The sequence below is a fragment of the Callithrix jacchus genome, chromosome 10 (assembly GCF_049354715.1).
Source record: "Callithrix jacchus isolate 240 chromosome 10, calJac240_pri, whole genome shotgun sequence".
In the NCBI taxonomy this organism is placed as follows: domain Eukaryota; kingdom Metazoa; phylum Chordata; class Mammalia; order Primates; family Cebidae; genus Callithrix; species Callithrix jacchus.
In genome coordinates, this window is record NC_133511.1 from 13,602,206 (window position 1) to 13,623,117 (window position 20,912).

Sequence of the window (20,912 nt, forward strand, 5' to 3'; positions counted from 1 at the left end):
AGTCCCAGATACCTTTGTATTCCAGTCCATTGACTAGAGCCTCCCAGCCAGACGTTGAGGCATCTGTTTCTATAGTCTCCGGAACTGGAAGAGATAAATAAGAATGTAGGGGAATTATCTGTATATTTGCTAACCACCAATTTAGATCTAAATAGACTCCCTCTGTTAGGAAGACTAATGAATTCCAATTCTCTGAAATATCCTTTGCTTTTAACAAGCAAGATGGAAGGTATCTAAAGAAAAAAAAAAAACAGGGCGAGATACACAGAGGGAAAACTGTGAATAATGCCACCAGAGAACCAATTATGTTCACCAGCTGGCATTGAGAAACTTGTTTCCTTTGACAAAAAAAGATTTCAGTTTTAGCCTCAAAATACTTTTTGACATTGTGTTCTTCAGGGCTGAATGACGAATCCTCCCAACCACCCCCATAAAGTGTTAGAAAAAAATTCTTAACATCATTGTTATATGTAATGTGACAAAGCAATGGGCAAGAAGAGAAAAACAAGCTAAGACATCAATATGGCAGTTAAGAATCAACTGGATAAAATGATAGTGAAAGGAAACAGAGACTCTCCTCCCAGCCGTATGACTGAATCAGTGAGACACATTCACAGGGTATGACAATGATAAACAAACTGGTAAGAATGTTGAATAGATATAAAAATGTATTTCTTGGGAAAGCACAGTCAACTACTGTATTTCTCGGTGATACAGACTCTCAGTGATGCACTTTGAACTTTTTCTTCTTTCTGTTTGTGGGGAACCTCACTGATTGCAACCAAGTCAGAATGGAACATTTTGTGCTATAGTGGGACAGACATAATCTATTTCATGATCTCTCAGTTGGTAAAATTTACAAAAAAGGCTGGGCATGGTGGCTCACACCTGTAATCCTAGCACTTTGGGAGGCCGAGGTGGGAGAACTGCTTGAGTCCAGGAACTTGAGACCAACCTGGGCAACATGGCACAAACCCGTCTCTACAAAAAATAATAATAAATTAATTAGCTAGGCATGGTGTTGCACATCTGTGGTCCCAGCTACTTGGGAGGCTGAAATGGGAGGATCACTTGGGCCTGAGAGGTTGAGGCTGCAGTGAGCCATGATTGTGCCACTGCACCCCAGCCTGGGCAACAAAGCAGGACTTTGTCTCAAAAAAAGAAAAAATGCAAAGAAATGGTGTCACCTAAATCCCAAGCTCTCATTAGGGCTCCTGTTGAGCCAGTCTTGTCTGGGAGTCCCCTCTGGTCCATCTGGTCCAAGCTGTTCCTTGGGAAAATACTCACTTTTTATACCACTTTAAAGCTTGCTTTTCCCAAGTATCTATTTAAATTCCATAAATATCTGTAGAGCAAATTCACTCCGGCCAGGCTTCGGTGAACCACTAAAGTAGGGCGCCTGTGTATCTGTGTGCTTCTAATGCCTTCTCCTTTCTCAAAGTGCCTAGACATGCTTATTTGGTAGTAATTTGCCTTCTGGATTATAAAAAGGGGAAACTTAAAAAAGTTTCTTGTTTCTCTTTCAAATGATGCCACCCGGCGCAGAGTCACTGCGTGGTCGGTGTACTGCACAATTCCGTGAGGGTCGTCAAATGGACTATGGCATCAGTGGTGCCTTCTGACTCCCTACGCAACCCAAATTCTCCAGAGTAGTTCATAGTCTTGACCCTGTGCACAAAGAATATGGATTTTTATGTGGCTGGATAATTGGACAATTAATTTAGTATACCCAGTTCTGGGGAAGAAAACACAGCTGTTATTTGATTTCATGCCATCAACTTCTTAAACACTTTCATTTACTGAAATACGGTATTGTACTAAATATTACAGAAATACAAACGTTATCTAAGTGGCTCTTCAGCTTTGAACCTAGATCGGCAAGGGAAATGTTTTACACTTTTTTTTTGAGACAGAGTCTCACTCTGTCGCCAGGAGCCAGGCTGGAGTGCAGTGGCGCAATCTTGGCTCACTGCAATCTCTGCCTCCTGGGTTCAAGCAATTCTCCTGCCTCAGCCTCCCGAGTAGCTGGGACTACAGGCGAGCACCACCACGCCCAGCTAATTTTTGTATTTTTTAGTAGAGACGGGGTTTCACCACGTTGGTCAGGATGGTGTCGATCTCTTGACCTCGTGATCTGCCCACCTCGGCCTTCCAAAGTGCTGGGATTACAGGCGTGAGCCACCGCGCCAAGCCTACACTTTTTTTTTTTTTTTGAGACGGAGTCTCGCTCTTGTTACCCAGGCTGAAGTGCAATGGCGCGATCTCGGCTCACCGCAACCTCCTCTTCCCGGATTCAAATGATTCTTCTGCCTCAACCTCTCTAGTAGCTGGGATTACAGGCTCCCGCCACCATGCCCAGCTAATTTCCGTATTTTAGTAGAGACGGGGTTTCGCCATGTGGGCCAGGCTGGTCTTATACTTTTCATTTCCTATTTCTTTATCTTGTGTCTTTTAAAAAATCCTTTTATTCTCTTTTATGGATGCAGTTTTTAGTGATGGATTATACATGGAAAGAAATGAAAAAATGAGTTCAAGGAGAGTTCTTTAATAGTATGCATTAGCCTTCTTATAAATTTACTGGAAATGTCTTCAAAAATGCTTTTCCTTTTCTTTATTAATGTATTTTTTAAAATAGCAGTTTTTAGAGATTTAATTCGACCACAAAATGCACCGATTTAAAGTATACAACTCAGTGTTTTTAGTACATTCAGAGTTATGCAACCATCACCACTATCTAATTTCAGAACATTTTTATCACCTCAGAAAGAAGCCCTGTATCCATTAGCAGTCACACCCCACATTCCACCCCCAGCAGCTGTAGGCAAACACTCATCTTCTTTGTGTTTCTATAGATTTGCCTGTTCCAGACATATTATATAAATGGAATCACACAAGAAATGGCCTCTTAGGACTGACTTCTTCCATGTAGCATGCTTTCAAAGTTCATACGTGTTGTAGCATGCATCAGTATTCTTTACTTTTCATTGCTGTATAATCAATTGTATGGATATGTCACATTTTGTTTATGCACTCATCAATCAATAGATGTTTGTGTTGGTTTCACTTTTTAACTAGCACAAATAATGCGGCTGTGAATATTTGTATACAGGTTTTTTGTGTGGACTTATATCTTCAGTTCTCGTGGTTATATACTTATGAGTAAAATTATTGCATTATATGATAACTGTATGTTTAACCTTTTGAGTAAATACCAGACTGCTTTTTTTTGAGACGGAGTCTCACTGTCACCCAGGCTGGAGTGCAGTGGCATGATCTTAGGTTACTGCAACCTCCGGCTCCCGGGTTTGAGCAATCTCGTGCCTCAGCCTCCCGAGTAGCTGGGATTACAGGCCTGCACCACCATGCCTAATTTTTGTATTTTTAGTAGAGACGGGGTTTCACCATGTTGGCCAGCCTGGTCTTGAACTCCTGACCTCAGCTGATCTGCCTGCCTCGGCCTCCCAAAGTGCTGGGATTACAGGCATGAACCAGTGCACCCAGCCCAGACTGCTTTTCAAAGTGGCCGAATCACTTAATAATCCTACCCACAATGTTTGAGGGCTCCAACTTCTCTACATCCTTGCCAACATTTGTTATTGTCTTTCTTTTTAATTTTAATGGTCTTAGTGAGGATACAGTCGTATCTCCATTCTTTTTCTTTCTTTCTTTTTTTTTAAGAGACAGGGTTTCTCCATGTTGGTCAGGCTGGTCTCAAACTCCTGACCTCAGGTGATCCACCTGTCTCGGCCTCCCAAAGTGCTGGGATTACAGGCGTGAGCCACCGCGCTCAGCCTTATAGTCGTATCTCACTGTGGTTTTGATTTGCAGTTTCCTGGTGACTAATGATGTTGAGCATCTTTTCATGTACTTATTGGCCATTTGTATATCTCCTTAGGAGAAATATATAGCCAAATCCTTTACCCATTTTGTATTATCATTTTTACTTGTGACAAAATACACAATATAAAATTTATCATCTTGACCCTTTTTAAGCGTACAGTTCAGTGGCACTAAGTACATTCACATTCTCGTGTTACCATCACGATGATCTGGTCTCCAGAGCTGTCATTTTGCAAAACTGAAACTCTTGTTTTCTTCAAGCATTCTTTGCATCTTTTATTACTACTGAGGTTAAAGATTTTCATGTGATTACTGGACATTCATATTTCTTTGTGGGACAGCTTGGTAATTTAAAAAATAATACTAATGTTTCTTCCTGATTATAATATACTTATTGTAGATACATAGAGAATATAGAAGAGTATAAGACTATAGAGGAAAATATTCATGTAATTCAAATCATAAAAACAAACATTGCTGCTAATTATTTTTACTTTTCTCTGCATGTGTTTTCTTGTAGAACTGATATTCTGGACAAATGTGTTTTAGAGTATATGTTCCCCCACTCCCTTCCTCCCTCCCTCCCTCCCTCCTTCCCTCCCTCCTTCCTTCCTTCCCTCCTTTCTTCCCTCCCTCCCTCCTCCTTCTCTCCCTCCCTCCTTCCTTCCTTCTTTCCTTCCTTCCCAGAATCTCACTCTGTCACCCAGGCTGGAGAGCAGTGGCTTGATCTCAGTTCACTATAACCTTCTCCTCCCCAGTTCAAGTGATTCCCCTGCCTCAGCCTCCCAAGTAGCTGGGATGACAGGGACATGCCACCATGCCCGGCAAATGTTTGTATTTTTAGCAGACATGATGTTTCATCATGTTGGCCAAGTTGATCTTAAACTCCTGATTTCAGGTGATCTGCCAGCCTTGGTCTCCCAAAGTGCTGGGATTACAGGCGTGAGCCACTGTGCCTGGCCCTGTTTTTTTTTTTTTTTTTTTTTTGTAAAATTAAATTAAATTTAATTTTAATTTCCAGGATACATGTACAGAATTTACAGGTTTGTTGCATAGGTAAATATGTGCCATGGTTTGCTGCACCTATCAACCCATCACCTAGGTATTAAGCCCAGCATGCATTAGCTATTTTTCCTGATGCTCTCCCTCCCCAAACCCCCACCCTGACAGGCCCCAGTGTATGTTGTTCCCCTTCCTGTGTCCTTGTGTTCTCATTGTTTAGCCTCCACTTATAAGTGAGAACATGCAGTGTTTGGTTTTCTGTTCCTATGTTAGTTTGCTGAGGATAATGGCTTCCAGCTTCATCCATGTCCCTGCAAAGGACATGATCTTGTTCCTTTTTAAGACTGCATGGTATTCCATGCTGTATAGGTACTACATTTTCTTTATCCAGTCTATCATTGATGAGCATTTGGGTTGATTCCATGTTTTCACTATTGCAAACAGTGAAAATGGAAACTTTTTACCATTCAGTGACAACTCTCCCTTTCTCCATCCCAGCAACTAGTTCTGCTTTCTGTCTCTATGAATTTCATTCCACATTTAAGTGGAATCAGGCAGTATTTTTCCTTTTGCGACTGGCTCATTTCACTTAGCATCATGTTCTCAAGGTTCATCCATGTTGTAACATGTGTGAGAATTTCCTTCCACTCTAAGGCTGAATGATATTCCAGTTTTTGCATAGTCCACATTTTGCTTACCTATTTATTTGTTGATGGACACTTGGGTTGTTTCTACCCCTTGGCTATTGTGAATAATGCTGCTGTGACCATGGCTGTATAAATATCTGTCCAAGTCTGCTTTCAGTTCTTTCGGGTATGTACCCAGAAATGGAATTGCTGGATTATATGATAATTTCATCTTTAACTTTTTAAGGAAGTGCCATACTGTTTTCCACAGCAGCTGAGCCGTTTTATATTTCCATCAACAGTGCACAAGAGTTCCAATTTCTCCCCATCCTCACCAGCACTTGTTATTTTCTGCGTTTTTAAAAGCAGTAGCCATTCTAATGAGTGAGGTGGTATCTTCTCATTATGGTTTTGATGATTTGCATCTCCCTAATGATTAGCAGTTGTATTAGAAAGTTAAGGCTACCGTAACAAATACCACAGACTAGGTGGCATAAACAACAGAAATTTATTTCTCACAGTTCTGGAGGCTGAGGGTCCAACATCAGGTTCTGACTGATTTGGTTCTTGGTGAAAGCCCACTTTCTGGCTTCCAGATGGCCTCCTTTTCACTGTATACTCACATGGTAGAGAGCAATCTTTCTCTCTTCCTTTTCTTATAAGGCCACCAATCCTATAAGATGAGGGTCCTATCCCTATGACATCATTTAACCTTAATTACTCACTATAAGCCCTGTCTCCAAATATGGACAAGTTGGAAGTTAGGTTTTCAACATATGAGTTTTGAGGAAACACAATTTGGCCCATAACAGTGACGCTGAGCATCTTTTCATGTGCTTATTGGTCATTTGTATATCTACTTTAGAGAGATGTCTATTCAAGTCTCTCGCCCATTTTTAAAAAGGGCTGCTTGTCTTTTGTTGTTGTTGAGTTGCAGTTCTTTATACTAAAAGAGGATATAAACCTCTTAGCAGATATGTGATTTGTAATATTTTCTCCCATTCTGTGGGTTGTCTTTTTCATCTCTTGATGCTGTTCTTTAAAGTACAAGAGTTTTTAATTTTGATGAGATCTCATTTTTCTCTTTATTGTCATGGCTAGGAAATCATCACCTAATTCAAAGTCATGAAGATTTACTTACTCCTATGGTTTAAGAGTTTTATAGTCTAAGCCCTTATATTTGGGTATATGAGTTAACTTCATTTTGAGTTAATGTTTATATACAGCGTGAGATATCCCTTTTCTTTTAATTCCTAAGAACATTGGAGTTTCAGAATGTTCTTTACTAGATTAAATGTGAAAAAATTGGTGAGTTTTTTTTTTTTTTTTTTTTGACAGAGGCTCTCTTTGTTACTCAGGCTGGAGTGCAGTGGCACAAATATGACTCACTGCAGTCTTGACCTCCTGGACTCAAGCAATCCTTTCACCTCCGCCTCCCAAGTAGCTGGGGCCACTAGGTGTGTGCCACCTCACCTGGCTAGTTTTTAACTTTTTTTGTGCATGCAGAGTCTCATTCTGGTGCTCAGGCTGATCTCAAACTCCTGGGATCAGGCACTCCTCCTGTCTTGGCCTCCCAAAATGCTGGGATCAAAGGCATGAACCACCGTGGCCAGCCAGGAGGGTGTTTTAAATTGCTGGTTTTGGGGGTCTTTTAAAAATATCACGGACTCATTTCAGACATGGGAAATCACATCTATTATATCATCTAAAATATGTTTCATTTATGATAAGCTCATTCAGTCTGTTTTATAAGCAGAGAAACCCAAACATACAGTAATGTAACAGGAATGGCTGCCAATTACACTTGAGCTAACATTCACTGAAAGATTATGAATAATATCTTGATTACAAATCAAAGCTTGGTCTCATCTTTTTAGCCCAAAATTGACTAAGACTACACAACATTTTTTAGTCTGATTAATGGTAGCATAACTAATTAGAGTGGAAAGAGATTAGCAAATCATTCAAGATGTCAAAGGCAGGCAGAATGCCATTTTGTCACAGATAATATAGTAGAGCTCATAGCGACAGGTGTGCATGGTAAGAACCAAGACTACCTAGGTATTGAAGAGTCTAGGTAATGTTTTTAATATCAGCATTATTTGGTTAGATTTGATTTTCTTCCTCTGAATTGCCATACTGCTGAATTGGCCTTTGATTTATTGACATTCTAAGATTTGGTATTGATCTTCTTTTTGCCTTGCAGGATGCAGAGAATCAAATATTAAAGACGAGTGTATGGTACCGAGAGGTAAATAATTATTTTTCCTTCTAAATATACAGGAATCCTGATCTGAATTTGCTGCAAAATGTAATTATTTAAGAAATGGGTATTATCTTTGCATTTATAGTTCCTTAGATCTGCTGCAGACCTAATTTATTATAATTCATTTAGGATGTATGGCCCTGGTTTCTGGTTGGGACTGCCATCTTTAGGATTCAGATGGGATGGCTCTCTCCTAACAGATAAAACCAAGAGCCTGATAAATTGGATTATTAATCAAATGTCTCTTTAGTTCTTTATTGAGGCAGACGTTACTCCATTTTGATGCTTTTTTTTTTTTTGCTACTCCTAACAGGTCTGGAATGATGAATTTTTATCCTGGAACTCCAGCACATTTGATGAGATTAGAGAGATCTCCCTTCCTCTCAGTGCCATCTGGGCCCCCGATATCATCATGAATGAGTTGTAAGTGTGCCAGTGCGTATTTTTGTGGGGTTTGGACTACTTGGAATAGTCAGGCCAGTTGCTGCTTACGTTCAGTCAGTGTTGCTAATTTTTGCTTCTCAAGTTGAAGGGGAGCATGTTGTTGGGAGTAATCAGGTTAGAAGCGCCGTGTGTTGACATTATTTAAGATACGGATCTGGTTACTAATGTTGAGGTTACGTGTTACATCTGTATCGTTATAGCAGCAAATGAGTTAATGTATGAGGCTGGTGCTGAAAAGCTCTTCTTTGCCAGGGTGAATCACCTCATGGAAAATGTGATTCTGTTTGTGCAGGGCTAGGCTGGTCCCGGGTCTCATGGTCACTACCATCTCCTAATCCACTTGTCTATGTTTTGAAATGACTAACGTCCTCTCTGTGACAACAAGTTCTCTTGTGTTTCATATAGTGTGGACATTGAAAGATCCCCTGACCTTCCCTATGTTTATGTGAACTCATCCGGGACCATTGAGAACTCTAAGCCCATCCGGGTGGTCTCCGCATGCAGTTTAGAGACATATGCTTTTCCATTTGATGTCCAGAATTGCAGCCTAACCTTCAATAGCATTCTGCATACAGGTAAACCACAAGAGATACACATCCATGCTAGGTTGGTGCATGTAGGTAAAATGATATGATATTATCTTCAGGTCTATTTCATTCCTGCAGATAGTTGGTTATTTAAAAATCAAAATCTCTTCTTGCCGTTTTTTTGACTCCTGCTGTAATTCAGACCAAGTATGATGCCGTAGCCCACTGCTGCTGCTGTTCTGGAAACACAGGGTCAGGCCTCCACTGCCAGGAATGATGTTATAGAAATCACAGGCAAGCTCCATCATTCTACAGAGGGTGGATTTCAAGCCTTAAATGACTTGAAACATTTCATTCCCCTTTCCTACTCTCTCATTCAAATAAGGCCAATGAGACTGTCCCTGGGGGGGCAGGAGAAAAAGGAATTCAAATTGGGAGCTGGGCAAGTGGGTTGATGTTGGCATCTCTTTCTCTCTGGGAAAGTCAATTGTTTCTGTTGTTTGCAGTGGAAGATGTAGACCTGGCCTTTCTGAGGAGCCCAGAAGACATTAAGCATGACAAAAAGGCGTATTTGAATGACAGTGAGTGGGAACTTCTTTCTGTGTCCTCCGCATACAGCATCCTGCAGAGCAGCACTGGAGAATTTGCACAGATTCAGTTTAATGTAGGTTCTTTCCTTCCTGTCCCTGCCTGCTTCTCCACAGCCTTTGGCCTTGTCTCTTGGGCCGAGGAATTTCTGCTCTATTGCATGTTCTCATTCATTATCACCCAAGAACAGGGACTTCAGTGGGCTCAGAATATCCACCTGCATTCCAGCATCTCACAGAGCAGAAGTTCAGTGGGAGATGCTGGGCCCCTGCAGAATAACACGAGAGGAGGGTATTCAGACACCAGAGACCTTGAAGCACCCTCTGCAGCAGGAGGTATTTCAACACACACTCACATTCTGGCTTCTAAATGCTACTCAGAGAAAACACAGACAACCCCACACAACAACAGCAACAAATGGGAAGACGTCTCATCAACATTATTGTCCTATTTTTTTAAATTGAGTAAATTATCAACTAATTCCAGAGGCAGATGCATAATATGATAATATTATTAACTTGAATATCTTAAGGGATTAGCCGATAAGATCCAGAGAGACCACTGGTAGCTTCAGGATCAGAGGGAACAATTACTCCCCTCAAAATTATGGTGGGAACCCACACTTCTCTGGTGCCCCCCTGGGAATGACCTAGGCTTCATTGTTCATAGGGAAATTTTTCTGGCATGAAATTGGAGAATGGTTGGGTGCGGGACAGTGAAGCCTGCTGATTTGTATTCAGGGGCAACCATTCTCCCTTCTTTGGCCCCCTAGGAAACTGTTTTGACATGTGGTCTGCAGCAGTTTCACACAACTGGTAAACCACGTCATTAGTGTTCGGCAGGGCATCCTTCTTTTCTGCAAAAAAGTCAGCTAGAAGTGGTGGTGATGAGGGGAGGGTGGTCCTTCATGCCAAGTAATGGATTTAGTTGAAAAATAGAAACCACAGGCAGGTCAGGATTGCACACAAGATGAATTATCCTAAAAGCATGTCTTTGGAATAAGAAGGAAAATTTAGAGTAGACTAAGGTGCTGTGGTGCAATGGATATACTAAGGTGTGGTGATCAAATTAACTATTAGTGACTGAGTGTGGTGGCCCACGCCTATAATCCCAAAACTTTGGGAGGCCAAGGCAGGTGGATCATTTGAGTCATTTGAGGTCAGGAGTTCAAGATTAGCCTGGCCAACACGGTGAAATCCTGTCTCTACTAAAAATTAAAAAATTTGCTGGGTGGGCCGGGCACGGTGGCTCACGCCTATAATCCCAGCACTTTGGGAGGCCAAGACGGGTGGATCACGAGGTCAAGAGATCTAGACCATCCTGGTCAACATGGTGAAACCCCGTCTCTACTAAAAATACAAAGATTAGCTGGGCATGGTGGCGCGCGCCTGTAGTCCCAGCTACTCGGGAGGCTGAGGCAGGAGAATAGCTTGAACCCAGGAGGTGCAGGTTGCAGTGAGCCGAGATCGCGCCATTGCACTCCAGCCTGGGTAACAAGAGCGAAACTCCGTCTCAAAAAAAAAAAAAAAAAAATTGCTGGGCGTAGTGGTGTGCACCTGTAATCCCAGATACTTGGGAGGCTGAGGCACGAGAATTACTTGAACTTGGGAGGTGGAGGTTGCAGTGAGCCAAGATCCCACCACTGCATTCCAGCAAAAACAAACAAACTATTATTGAGGTTACAGGTATCCCTCCATTGGTTAAAAGTGTATACAGCTTTCCAGCAAAGCTCTTGTTAAATCTGGACCTCTGAGACACAGTTGTGGTTTGAACCTGAGTGATGTATAATGCTGGCTAGTAGCTAACTGCAACTCATACCCTCCTGCTGGTCAGCTTTGGGTTCTTACCTAGAATTCTGCTTGGTTTTAACTCACATTGTGGCCTGTTTGTCCACTTTTCTTGTGAGGAAAAGGGAAGGAAAGCAAGCAAGCTTTTTTTTTTTTTTTAAATTTCAATGAGTTTCTTGGCTACGAGTAAACACCTCATTAATTTTAAAGATATCAGCCCGCAAACATTATTAATGCAGCCCGAATAATGGAGAGCATTAAAGGGAAATGTGAAGGAGCAGCACATGCAAGGTGGAACACAGTCACCTACCAGGCGCTCCTGAGAACACTGCACACACCATTACCTACACTGCACGAAGGAGACAAACACGGGCGAGAGACGGGGCAGGTAAACAAGGGTGTGTGCTTGCATGCACAAGCACACATGTTCACACGTGCACACACACACTCACACTCTCTCTCTCTCTGCATAGAGCAGCTATTACTTGTAGTTACATGTCACCCTCCTTCATCCTAAATGTTGATTCGTTTATAGTAGCTGAAGATTTTCTATATACTATGCCCATTTTAATTATGATGAACAGAGACAGATAAAAGGTTGTTTAATGGAGGGGAGGCATCTCAGAACCATGGTCCAGTTCCTCGGCTCTCCTCATTGCCATGCTTCCTCCCTGGGTACGTGTTGAAGTGGAAGTGTGTGAGGCAGGTGTGATTTGATTTCATGCTCTTGGAACGTTTCCATGGGTCCCTCTGCCCTGAGGGTGAATGTGGGTTATCTATAGCAAGGCTGGCTTCCTCCCTGGTGCTCAGGAGCACAGTAGGGAGAGAATCCTGAGTAGAGTCATATTTGGTGGGACAGGAAGTCAGAATCAGGAGCAATTCTGTAGCTTGAGAAAGTGGATTCAGGGACTATCATGGTTCTCTGCTTCCCAGCCTCGTTCAGTCTCCATGCCTCCCCATTTCTGCTCTGTGCACAGCACCCAGGCTCATTGTATTCTCTTCCTCCATTCCAGACATCCCACTCTGAATTAGCAACCAAGGCACCTGGGTTTTCTTCAACAGCCCTTGGCCGATGATGTGAAATTCAGAGCCTGATTCTGTGTCAACACTGGGCCTGCCAGGGTCCTGATAGCAAAAGACCATTTCCTCTTAATCTACTTGCCAGCTGCATCTCAGTCCAGGCTGCCCAGCAGGAGGTTGGGGACAGGTAGGGCAGGCAGGAGAAGCAATGATCTATTCTAAATTCATCATTGCCCTTGGCCTGAGGTACACTGCTGCCGTTGATACTAAATCAAGTCCTCTGGATGTCCCATGAGGTTCACCTAATGTGCAATCATAGCTGCCGACTTTGGGACATGAATTGTTTATCAGAGGACACCATGGATGCTTTGGAGTCAGGCTACATTCCACAGGGGGCCCAGAACACAGGCACTTCTTCCTACAAAGATGTCTGTGTGCCACCTGGGACTCAGTCCAGCAGCCATGGGAGGGGAGGTTTCCTCCAATATATTATTGGAGGTGCTGGTTCCCAGAAACAGTAGGGTGAGCTTTTGATTCTGCATGGCAGTGTTTTTTTTTTTTTCTTTAGAGAATGAGGGTAGAAGTGGGAGGAGGCAGAAATACAATTTAGAAACTCGTGTTGGATGGAAAAGGGTGGACAGCTGTGGAAACTAAACCAAGCCCAACCACGGATATCTTCACACCAAGTAAAGTGTTCATTTGGGCAGGAATTGGGGTGCCCACAGGGTGTCCTAGAAAATGCAAAGGGACATTTGGGAAAGAAAGGTGCTCCATTTAGCCTCTTTTTCTCTCATAATTTTCCTTTCTAGATTAGGTAGAGTAACTTTGTTGAGATAGTTATTGAATGCAGCTCATGAACTTGACAGATGATCAAGATCCTTCTAAGTGCCAGCAGATCATATGAGAGAGAGAGGGAGAAAGAATTTAGAGTTCTAGATATTTTTTCTGGGTCACTCAAGTGATTTGGGAATCACAGACTGACTTCCTGGTAATCCAGCACAGCCCATAGTCCAGATGCAAGCAATTCTGACTCCGGTGCTTAAGCGGCAGCAAAGTTCCTGCTCTCTTGGAGTTGGGAATGCTGGGAGGGGCTTTGGAGAGCAGGAAAATGGGCTTCTGTATGAAGCGGAGTCTGGGCGTCAAAATTCCAACTATGTCATAAAGACGGTCATGCAAAATTGCGTACTGGTGGGGTCTACCATCAAGGAGGCAATTAGAGGCTAACCTTGGGGCCTATTCCATCTCCAAGGAGCTCTCCACACACACATTCTGAATTAGATTGATCTCTTTCATTAACATCAATAGGCTCCAAATACCTTTGTGTACTTATTATTACCTGGCTTTAATGGATAATGAAATTGTGGCATAATATTGCTAACACCTGAAGGGTGTCTAATGGGGAACATGGACTGAAACTAAAGTGCTTTTTCTTCCCTTTCTGTGGAATTTAAAGGCACCAGCTCCTTTAGTCCATTAGAAATGATGAGCTGTGGATAGGGGCGGTTTTGCAGAGAGCAGTGTCTCACTGAGCAGGTGACATACCTTCTCCTCCGCAGAAGCAGGAGTCACTGCTTCCTGCATGATCTGTGGAGAGGCAGCCCCGAGAAGGACTGACTTCAAGAGGACAGTCCCTATTTGGGCTAACTCCACACTCCCACTGCATCGGAACTAAAAGTAGCATTATGACCAGACTCCGGTACAATTCGGTGAACATCTATCGAGTTCTTGTCATGTGCCAGGGTCCATGGTGAACACTTAGGACGTAAAGATGAATAAATGAAGGCTCCTGACAGCTATCACAGATCACAAAAATCTGCCCAGGGAGACATAATAGCACTAATCACAAAGCTGAGCACTTATTCTATGCCAAGCACCATTTTAAGAGTTTGTACCTGTAATCGCCACATCCCCAGGAGATGGATGCTTCAAGCATCTGCAACTTTACAAATAGATGAATTCAGGTGCAGAGAAGTCAAGTAACTTACAGGAGGCTTCAAGGTGACTGTTGGAGCCTGGACTTGAACCCAGGCAACTTGACTCCAGAAACTATATGCCTAATCCTATATCATGCTGACACACAGCTAAAGACAGTGCAGTATGTTCCAGTCAGTTCTTTGCCATTCACCCACTGTGCATTACTGCGCCAGTCGTGTGTATTGGTGTTACAAGGCTGCCCTAACAGAGTGCCCCAAACTGGGTGGCTCAAAACAACAGAAGTGCATGTTCTTGCAGTTCTGCAGGCTGTCAATCTGAAATCAAGACTTGGGCAGGGTTGGATCCTTCTGGACATTCTGAGGGAGAATCTGCTCCTTGCCTCTCCTCTGGCCCCTGGTGGTTGCCAGGAACACTTGGTGTTCCTCGGCTGGTAGATGCGTCACCCCCATCTCTGCCTTCTCCTTGTGTGTCTCTTCACTTCTTCTCATGACTCCAGCCACATCGGACTAAGAGCCCACCCTACTCCAGTGTGACCTCACCCTACGCTAGTACATCTTCAGTGATCTCATTTCCAAATAACATCGCATTCGGAGGTTCCAGGAAAGATATGAATTCTTGGGGGCCCTCTTCAACCTAGTAGAGGCTCCACGCGAGATTCACTTCTGCTCCATGTGTTAAATACATCCAGTCCCATCCCAACATCCCCCAAAGTTTAACCCAGCATCATTCCAGTGTCAATTCTAAGTCCAAAATATCGTCTAAATATAAACTTGAAAAGTCCCAAATCTCATTGTTTAGATTAGCTAAAGCAGGTATGGACCCCAATTACGGTCCATTCTGGGGCAAAATTTCTCCCCCCCAACAGACTTGTGAAACACTCAATCACCAGAATCCGGTTCCTGATCTTATAAGAAGGGGTAAGGGCAGGGAATAAGTGTCTTATTAATGGTACTAACTCGAGTATTTAGGAAAGTACCAGACAACCTCTTCATGCTCAATTAATGTTTATTGAACAAAGAAATTAAGGGCTCTGTTGATCCAATGAGATAAACAACAAACTTCTGAAAACTATGTGGTGAAATTAGAGATTCTTTAGGCTGCACTGGGTTTGCAGAGAATTTAGTCCCGGCCTCGCGCAGTGGCTCATGCCTTAATCCTGGCACTTTGGGAGGCCAAGGCAGGAGTTCAAGACCAGCCTGACCAACATCACAAAACCCTGTCTCTATTAAAAATACAAAAATTAGCTGCACATGGTGGCAGGCGCCTGTAATCCCAGCTACTTAGGAGGCTATCTAGTTTTATGATTCTATAAGGCCAAAAAAGTCAAGAGATGACTTTGTTTTATGTTATAGCAGAAGCGAATTGTCCACCCTCGTCCCTAAGTCTTTTCCCTCTGCCTTCATTTACTGTTGACATCCAGTGAGGATGATCTTTCTGAGAGGGTCAGCTACATAATATGCAGGGCTTAGTGAAAAATGAAAGTGCAGGATCCCTGATTCAAACAGTACTAAGAATTTCAAAATAGCACCAGTGGAGCACTAAACCAAGTGCAGGGTCCTTTCAAGAGCAGGCTCTGTATGACTACACAGGCTGCATATCTGCGAAGCCCGCCTACCTCCTAACCTCTCAGCTCTTCCCACACCTCTTCTTCAGCTGATTTCTTGGGGAACATGTGGTCTGATAAAGCTGTGCTTTCTTGGAAATCAGGGACCTTGAGGGGCCTCACCACCCATGTCCGGCTCTGCCCCAGACTTAGATTTGCTGTCATCTCAGCTTGACATAGGGACATCTCAGCTTGACATAGGTGTTCTTGACATAGGGACATTCTTTAGAGTGCAGAGCTGCTCATCTCAGTGGTACCCAAGACGTTCAGCAAGGCAAAAGCAAACTGCTTTTTGAAAAAGGAGGAAATTGAGGCACAGAGGGGTTGACTATATCACCCAGGAGGACTTAAACTCGCGCTCTGGAGCTCTGACCCCTTGATTTTTTTTTTTTTTTTTTTGAGACAGAGTCTTATTCTGTTGCCCAGGCTCCTGTGCAGTGTCACGATCTCGGCTCATTGCAACTTCCACCTCCCTGGTTCAAGCCATTCTCCTGCCTCTCAGCCTCCTGAGTAGCTGGGATTACAGGCATGTGCCACCACGCCTGGCTGATTTTTGTATTTTTAGTAGAGATGGGGTTTGACTATATTGGTCAGGCTGGTCTCAAACACCTGACCTTAAGTGATCTACCGCCTCGGCCTCCCAAAGTGCTGGGATTACAGGCATGAGCCACCACACCCATCCTGTCTCCTTGATTTTGAGCCTGGGCTTTCTGCTTAACCAACATGCCTTCTTGTACTCTGCTTATATTTTCCTTCCCCTTCGTGTAGTATCTGCCATGAAGTCTCTAGGGAGCATTCCCATTTCTGCCCTCCAGAGTCAGCTGGCGTGGTCATCCCCTCACCCTGACCCCACAAGGCCATATCACCCATGGCCCAGAGTGGGCCACAACACAAAACCCCCATGGACTCTGGTTACCCGACTCCCTCTTTCCTGCCCCCACCTACCCGGAGCCATCTCAGTCACTGCATGATGACAGGAGGTAGAGGGGGCAGTCTGATGACAGTTATTTTTGTTGTTGCTTTTCTTGTTGACTGCACTTTGGTAGAAATGTGTTTTCTTTTTTCTGATATTATTGAGATGAAATGAATGTATTAGAAATGTGTTTTAACCAAATCTTTGCAAAGCAGTGAGCTTCACTCTGGTTTAGGTATTTGCAGCCAATTATGGTTTAATGTGAACGGCAACAGCCAGACGACAATCTGCCAAGCAACTCTGGCCTGCCAAGCTCCACGGAGTCGGGATGTGCTTCCAGACCCAACGGCTGGAGAGCCCCCACTCTCATCAGCAAGGTGATGTTTCATCTCCCCCAGCACCTCCTGCTCCATCTCTGGCCTCTGCACTTCATCTCTGCCCTGGCTCATTTCTTTGTGATACTCTTCTCTAGCAGGAGATGGGGATGAAGGAGAAGAACTCTGCACTCAACTCAGAGGTCTAGTCAGGTCAAGAGCTGTAGCTATCCTGTCCTGGGAAGGAGCTGGGAATCGGAAGATGTGGGGGCACATCCCAGCTCTGTCCTTTACTCAACTTCCTCACTTAAGGGGGCTCAGCTTTCCTTTTGAAAATCTATAAAGCGGAGGCTATTGCCTACCAAGTTTGCAGTGAGGATTAAATAAATCACACCGTTTGTGTGAAAGTGTCCAGCACACTGTCTGACACGTAGTGAGCAACTCATTGTTTGGTGAATCGGAGAAATGGGAGATTTCAAATGTTATTTTTGTCCAAACCAACAGCAAAGGGCCCAGGAATACTCATTTGTTCAATGAACATTTATTGAATACCCACTATTAGATAGGTCTTCTTTTTGGCCCTGTGGGGGATTATTGTTACTCCAGAGATGGGATGAGATGAGAGTCCAGGCCATAGTGGGGAAGCAGCCCTGCTGTTCACTCATTTCTCTTTAGGAAGGATGAGAATAGAGTATGTGCTTATTAAAGACATTTTCCATCATCATCTCTAACACGTGAGGTATAAAAAATGGCCACAAGTCTGGGCACAGTGGCTCATGGCTATAATCCCAGCACTTTCGGAGGCCAAGGTGAGTGGATCACAATGTCAGGAGTTCAAGACCAGCCTGGCCCAACATAGTGAAACCCTGTCTCTACTAAAAATACAAAAAAACTACCGAGTGTGGTGGTGCGGGCCTGGAATCCCAGTTACTCAAGAGGCTGAGGCAGGAGAATTGCTTGAACCCAGGAGGTGGAGGTTGCAGCGAGCAGAGATCGCGCCACTGCACTCCAATCTGGGTGACAGTGGAATAGTCCATCTCAAAAAAAAAATGGCAACAATAGTAGTTTTATGACTCAAATTCTAAGCTACAAGAGCCACCCAGCAGCTCTGTGTGGTTAGCACAGTGCAGGCCAGCAGGACAGTTTCAGGCGGCCCCCACTGAGACCCACTCCTTCGCCCCCCGCCTCTGTGCTCCGAGACTGAGCTGCAAAGATGGGACCCCTGGTCATGTTTGGCCAGTGGGGAGAGAGGGCGGGCTGGGAAAGTAGTGGCAGGAGATGGGAGGAGGGAGGAGGGCAAGTGAGGGTACTTAGCTCTCCATTTCCCTCCCAGTGGAGTCAACACCAGGCAGGCTAAGAGAAGCCACAGGTCTTATCTGGTAGCCTCTGTGTAGCTTTCTCTTCAGGTCTAGTCACCACTCCAGCCCTTGGCTCCTTCAGGCCTAAGGGTGATAATAGCTCACCCAGTCCCCCAAAAGCTCTGGGACCTGCCCTCCATCTTGTGGTTTCCCTATAGCCTGCTCACACCTTGCAAACAGTCTCTTTATTGAGCCCTCTTCAAACTTCCCAATTCAACTGTGCCATTTTTCCTGCTGAGAATGATAGGCACACAGGTGCTACGGAGATAGATTAAACCAAAAAGCAATGCAATAGGCCAGGTACGGTGGCTCAAGCCTGTAATTCCAGCACTTTGGGAGGCTGAGGCAGGTGTATTACCTGAAGTCAAGAGTTCAAGACCATCCTGGCCAACATGGTGAAACCCCATCTCTACTAAAAATACAGAAACGCCAGGCATTGTGGTGTGCGCCTATAGTCCCAGCTACTCAAGAGGCTGAGGCAGGAGAATTGCTTGAACTGGGGAGGTGGAGGTTGAGCTGAGATTGCGCCATTGCACTCCAGCCTGGGCAACAAGAGGGAAATTCCATCACACACACAAACACACAAGTAATGCAATATATTGCATAAGTGGTTTCAGAAGGAAAATTTTAGTTTTGAAACAGTTTCTCACTTACTAGCTGTGTGAGTTTAAACAAAGAATTTGACCTCTTTGAAACTCAGTTTCCTCGTTTGTAAAATGAAATTAATAATACCCAGCCTTAAAGCTGTAAAGACTGAATCAGCTAAGTTTATGAACCACTGAGTCTGGTCCTGGCACACAGCAAGTGGTAAGTAAATGCCAGCTGTTGCTGCTTATTATAATTATTAGTAATATTAATAAAAGGGCTATGTAAAACTTAAAGGATCTTTTCTCTTTTCCAAACCACAAAGTAACCTCAAACATATTTCTAAGATAAATTACACAGAATTTTTCACATTATGCAAAGACGTTGGGACTTCAGAAAGCATTCCAGGCTATGAATTTAGCCAAATCTGAGTCTGTTGGCCTAGATTCTCTTTTCATCAGATTGCTTGTCCCTGGCCAGGTGGTGATACGCAGGCACCCCCTCGTCTACGTCGTGAAGCTGCTGATTCCCAGCATCTTTCTCATGCTGGTGGACCTGGGGAGCTTCTACCTGCCACTCAACTGCCGAGCCAGGATTGTGTTCAAGACCAGTGTGCTGGTGGGCTACACTGTCTTCAGGGTCAACATGTCCAACCAGGTGCCACGGAGTGCAGGGAGCACCCCTCTGATTGGTAAGCAGTCTCGGGGTCACTGGACACTCATCTTATGTGACCCCTGTCAAAGATCTGATGCTGGCCAGGCGCAGTGGCTCACGCCTATAATATCAACACTTTGGGAGGCCAAGGCGAGAGGATCACTTGCTCAGGAGTCCAAGACCAGCCTAGGCAACATAGTGAGACCTTACCTTTGCTAAGAATTTAAAAAATCAACGGGGCATTCAGTGTGTACTCACTGCAACCTCCACCCCCTGGGCTCAAGCAATTCTCCTGCCTCAGCCTCCTGAGTAGCTGGGATTACAGGCATGCACCACCACGCCCAGCTAATTTTTGGATTTTCAGTAGAGACAAGGTTTTACCATGTTGGCCAGGCTGGTCTGGAACTCCTGACGTCAGGCGATCAGCCCACCTTGGCCTCCCAAAGTGCTGGGACTACAGGTGTGAGCCACCACACCTGGCCTCTTTGTTTGTAACCCCAATTTCAACCAATTACCCAAAGTGAGGCATTGATTTCAGCTTTTCGGGAAGCTGAGGCAGGAGCATTGCTTGAGCCTAAAAGTTTGAGTCTGCAGTGAGCTATGATCCCACCAGTGCACTCCAGCTGGGTAACAGAGCAAGACCCTGTCTCAAAAAAAAGAAGGAAAGAGAGGGGAGGGGAGGGGAGGGGAGGGGAGGTAGAGGAGGGAAGGGATGGGGAGGGAAGGGGAGAGGGCCAGGTGCAGTGGCTCATACCCGTAATCACAACACTTTGAGAGGCTGAGGTGGGAGGATTGCTTGAATGCAAGAGTTCAAGACTACATAGTGAGGCCTTGTCTCTACAAAAAAAAAAAAAAAATTTAGCCTAGTGTGGTGGTGTGTGCCTGTAGTCCCAGCTATTCAGGAGGCTGAGGTAGGAGAATCACTTTAGCCCAACAGGTTAAGGCTGCAGTGAGCCATAATTGTACCACTGCACTCCAGCCTGGGCAATAGAGCAAGACCCCATCCCTAAAGGAAAAAAAATCTGATGCTACATTTTAGACTGGTGGCTAACTGCACCTGTTCTGGCTTCTCTCAGGGTACTTCTTCACGATCTGCATGGCCTTCTTGGTTCTCAGCTTAGCTAAGTCCATCGTGTTGGTCAGGTTCCTCCACAGTGAGCAGCGTGGTGGGCAGGAGCAGCCCTTCTCATGCCTCCGAGGGGACACCAATGCTGACGGGCCTAGAGTGAAAGCCAGGGCCCAGGGTGCTGCGGTAACAGGTGCGTCAGGAGCCTTGTGTTTCTCCCCTGTCTGGCTTGATCACCTTCAAAATTCATTCCCATAGTGATGTACTAGGTATTACGTTGGCCTATGTGAAAACTCTGAAACAGCTGCTGCTTAGCCTGGGTGTGGCATTTTATGTGCTCTCTCTGGAGACTGAAGGATGTCTCCTGCTGGCTTTCTAGAAAGT

The 20,912-nt window shown here is 44.3% G+C and overlaps 1 protein-coding gene across 1 annotated transcript in view; it reads left to right on the plus strand.

Annotated features, from left to right (window-relative positions):
• The window catches only part of HTR3B (5-hydroxytryptamine receptor 3B), a 43,809-nt gene that overhangs the window by 18,626 nt on the left and 4,271 nt on the right, over window positions 1-20,912 (plus strand). Inside the window, exons 3-8 of the mRNA XM_017977547.4 lie at window positions 7,675-7,719; window positions 8,048-8,157; window positions 8,584-8,753; window positions 9,212-9,369; window positions 19,289-19,499; window positions 20,539-20,721. Coding sequence (XP_017833036.4) covers window positions 7,675-7,719; window positions 8,048-8,157; window positions 8,584-8,753; window positions 9,212-9,369; window positions 19,289-19,499; window positions 20,539-20,721 — 877 coding nt within the window. The remainder of the gene's footprint in view (window positions 1-7,674; window positions 7,720-8,047; window positions 8,158-8,583; window positions 8,754-9,211; window positions 9,370-19,288; window positions 19,500-20,538; window positions 20,722-20,912) is intronic.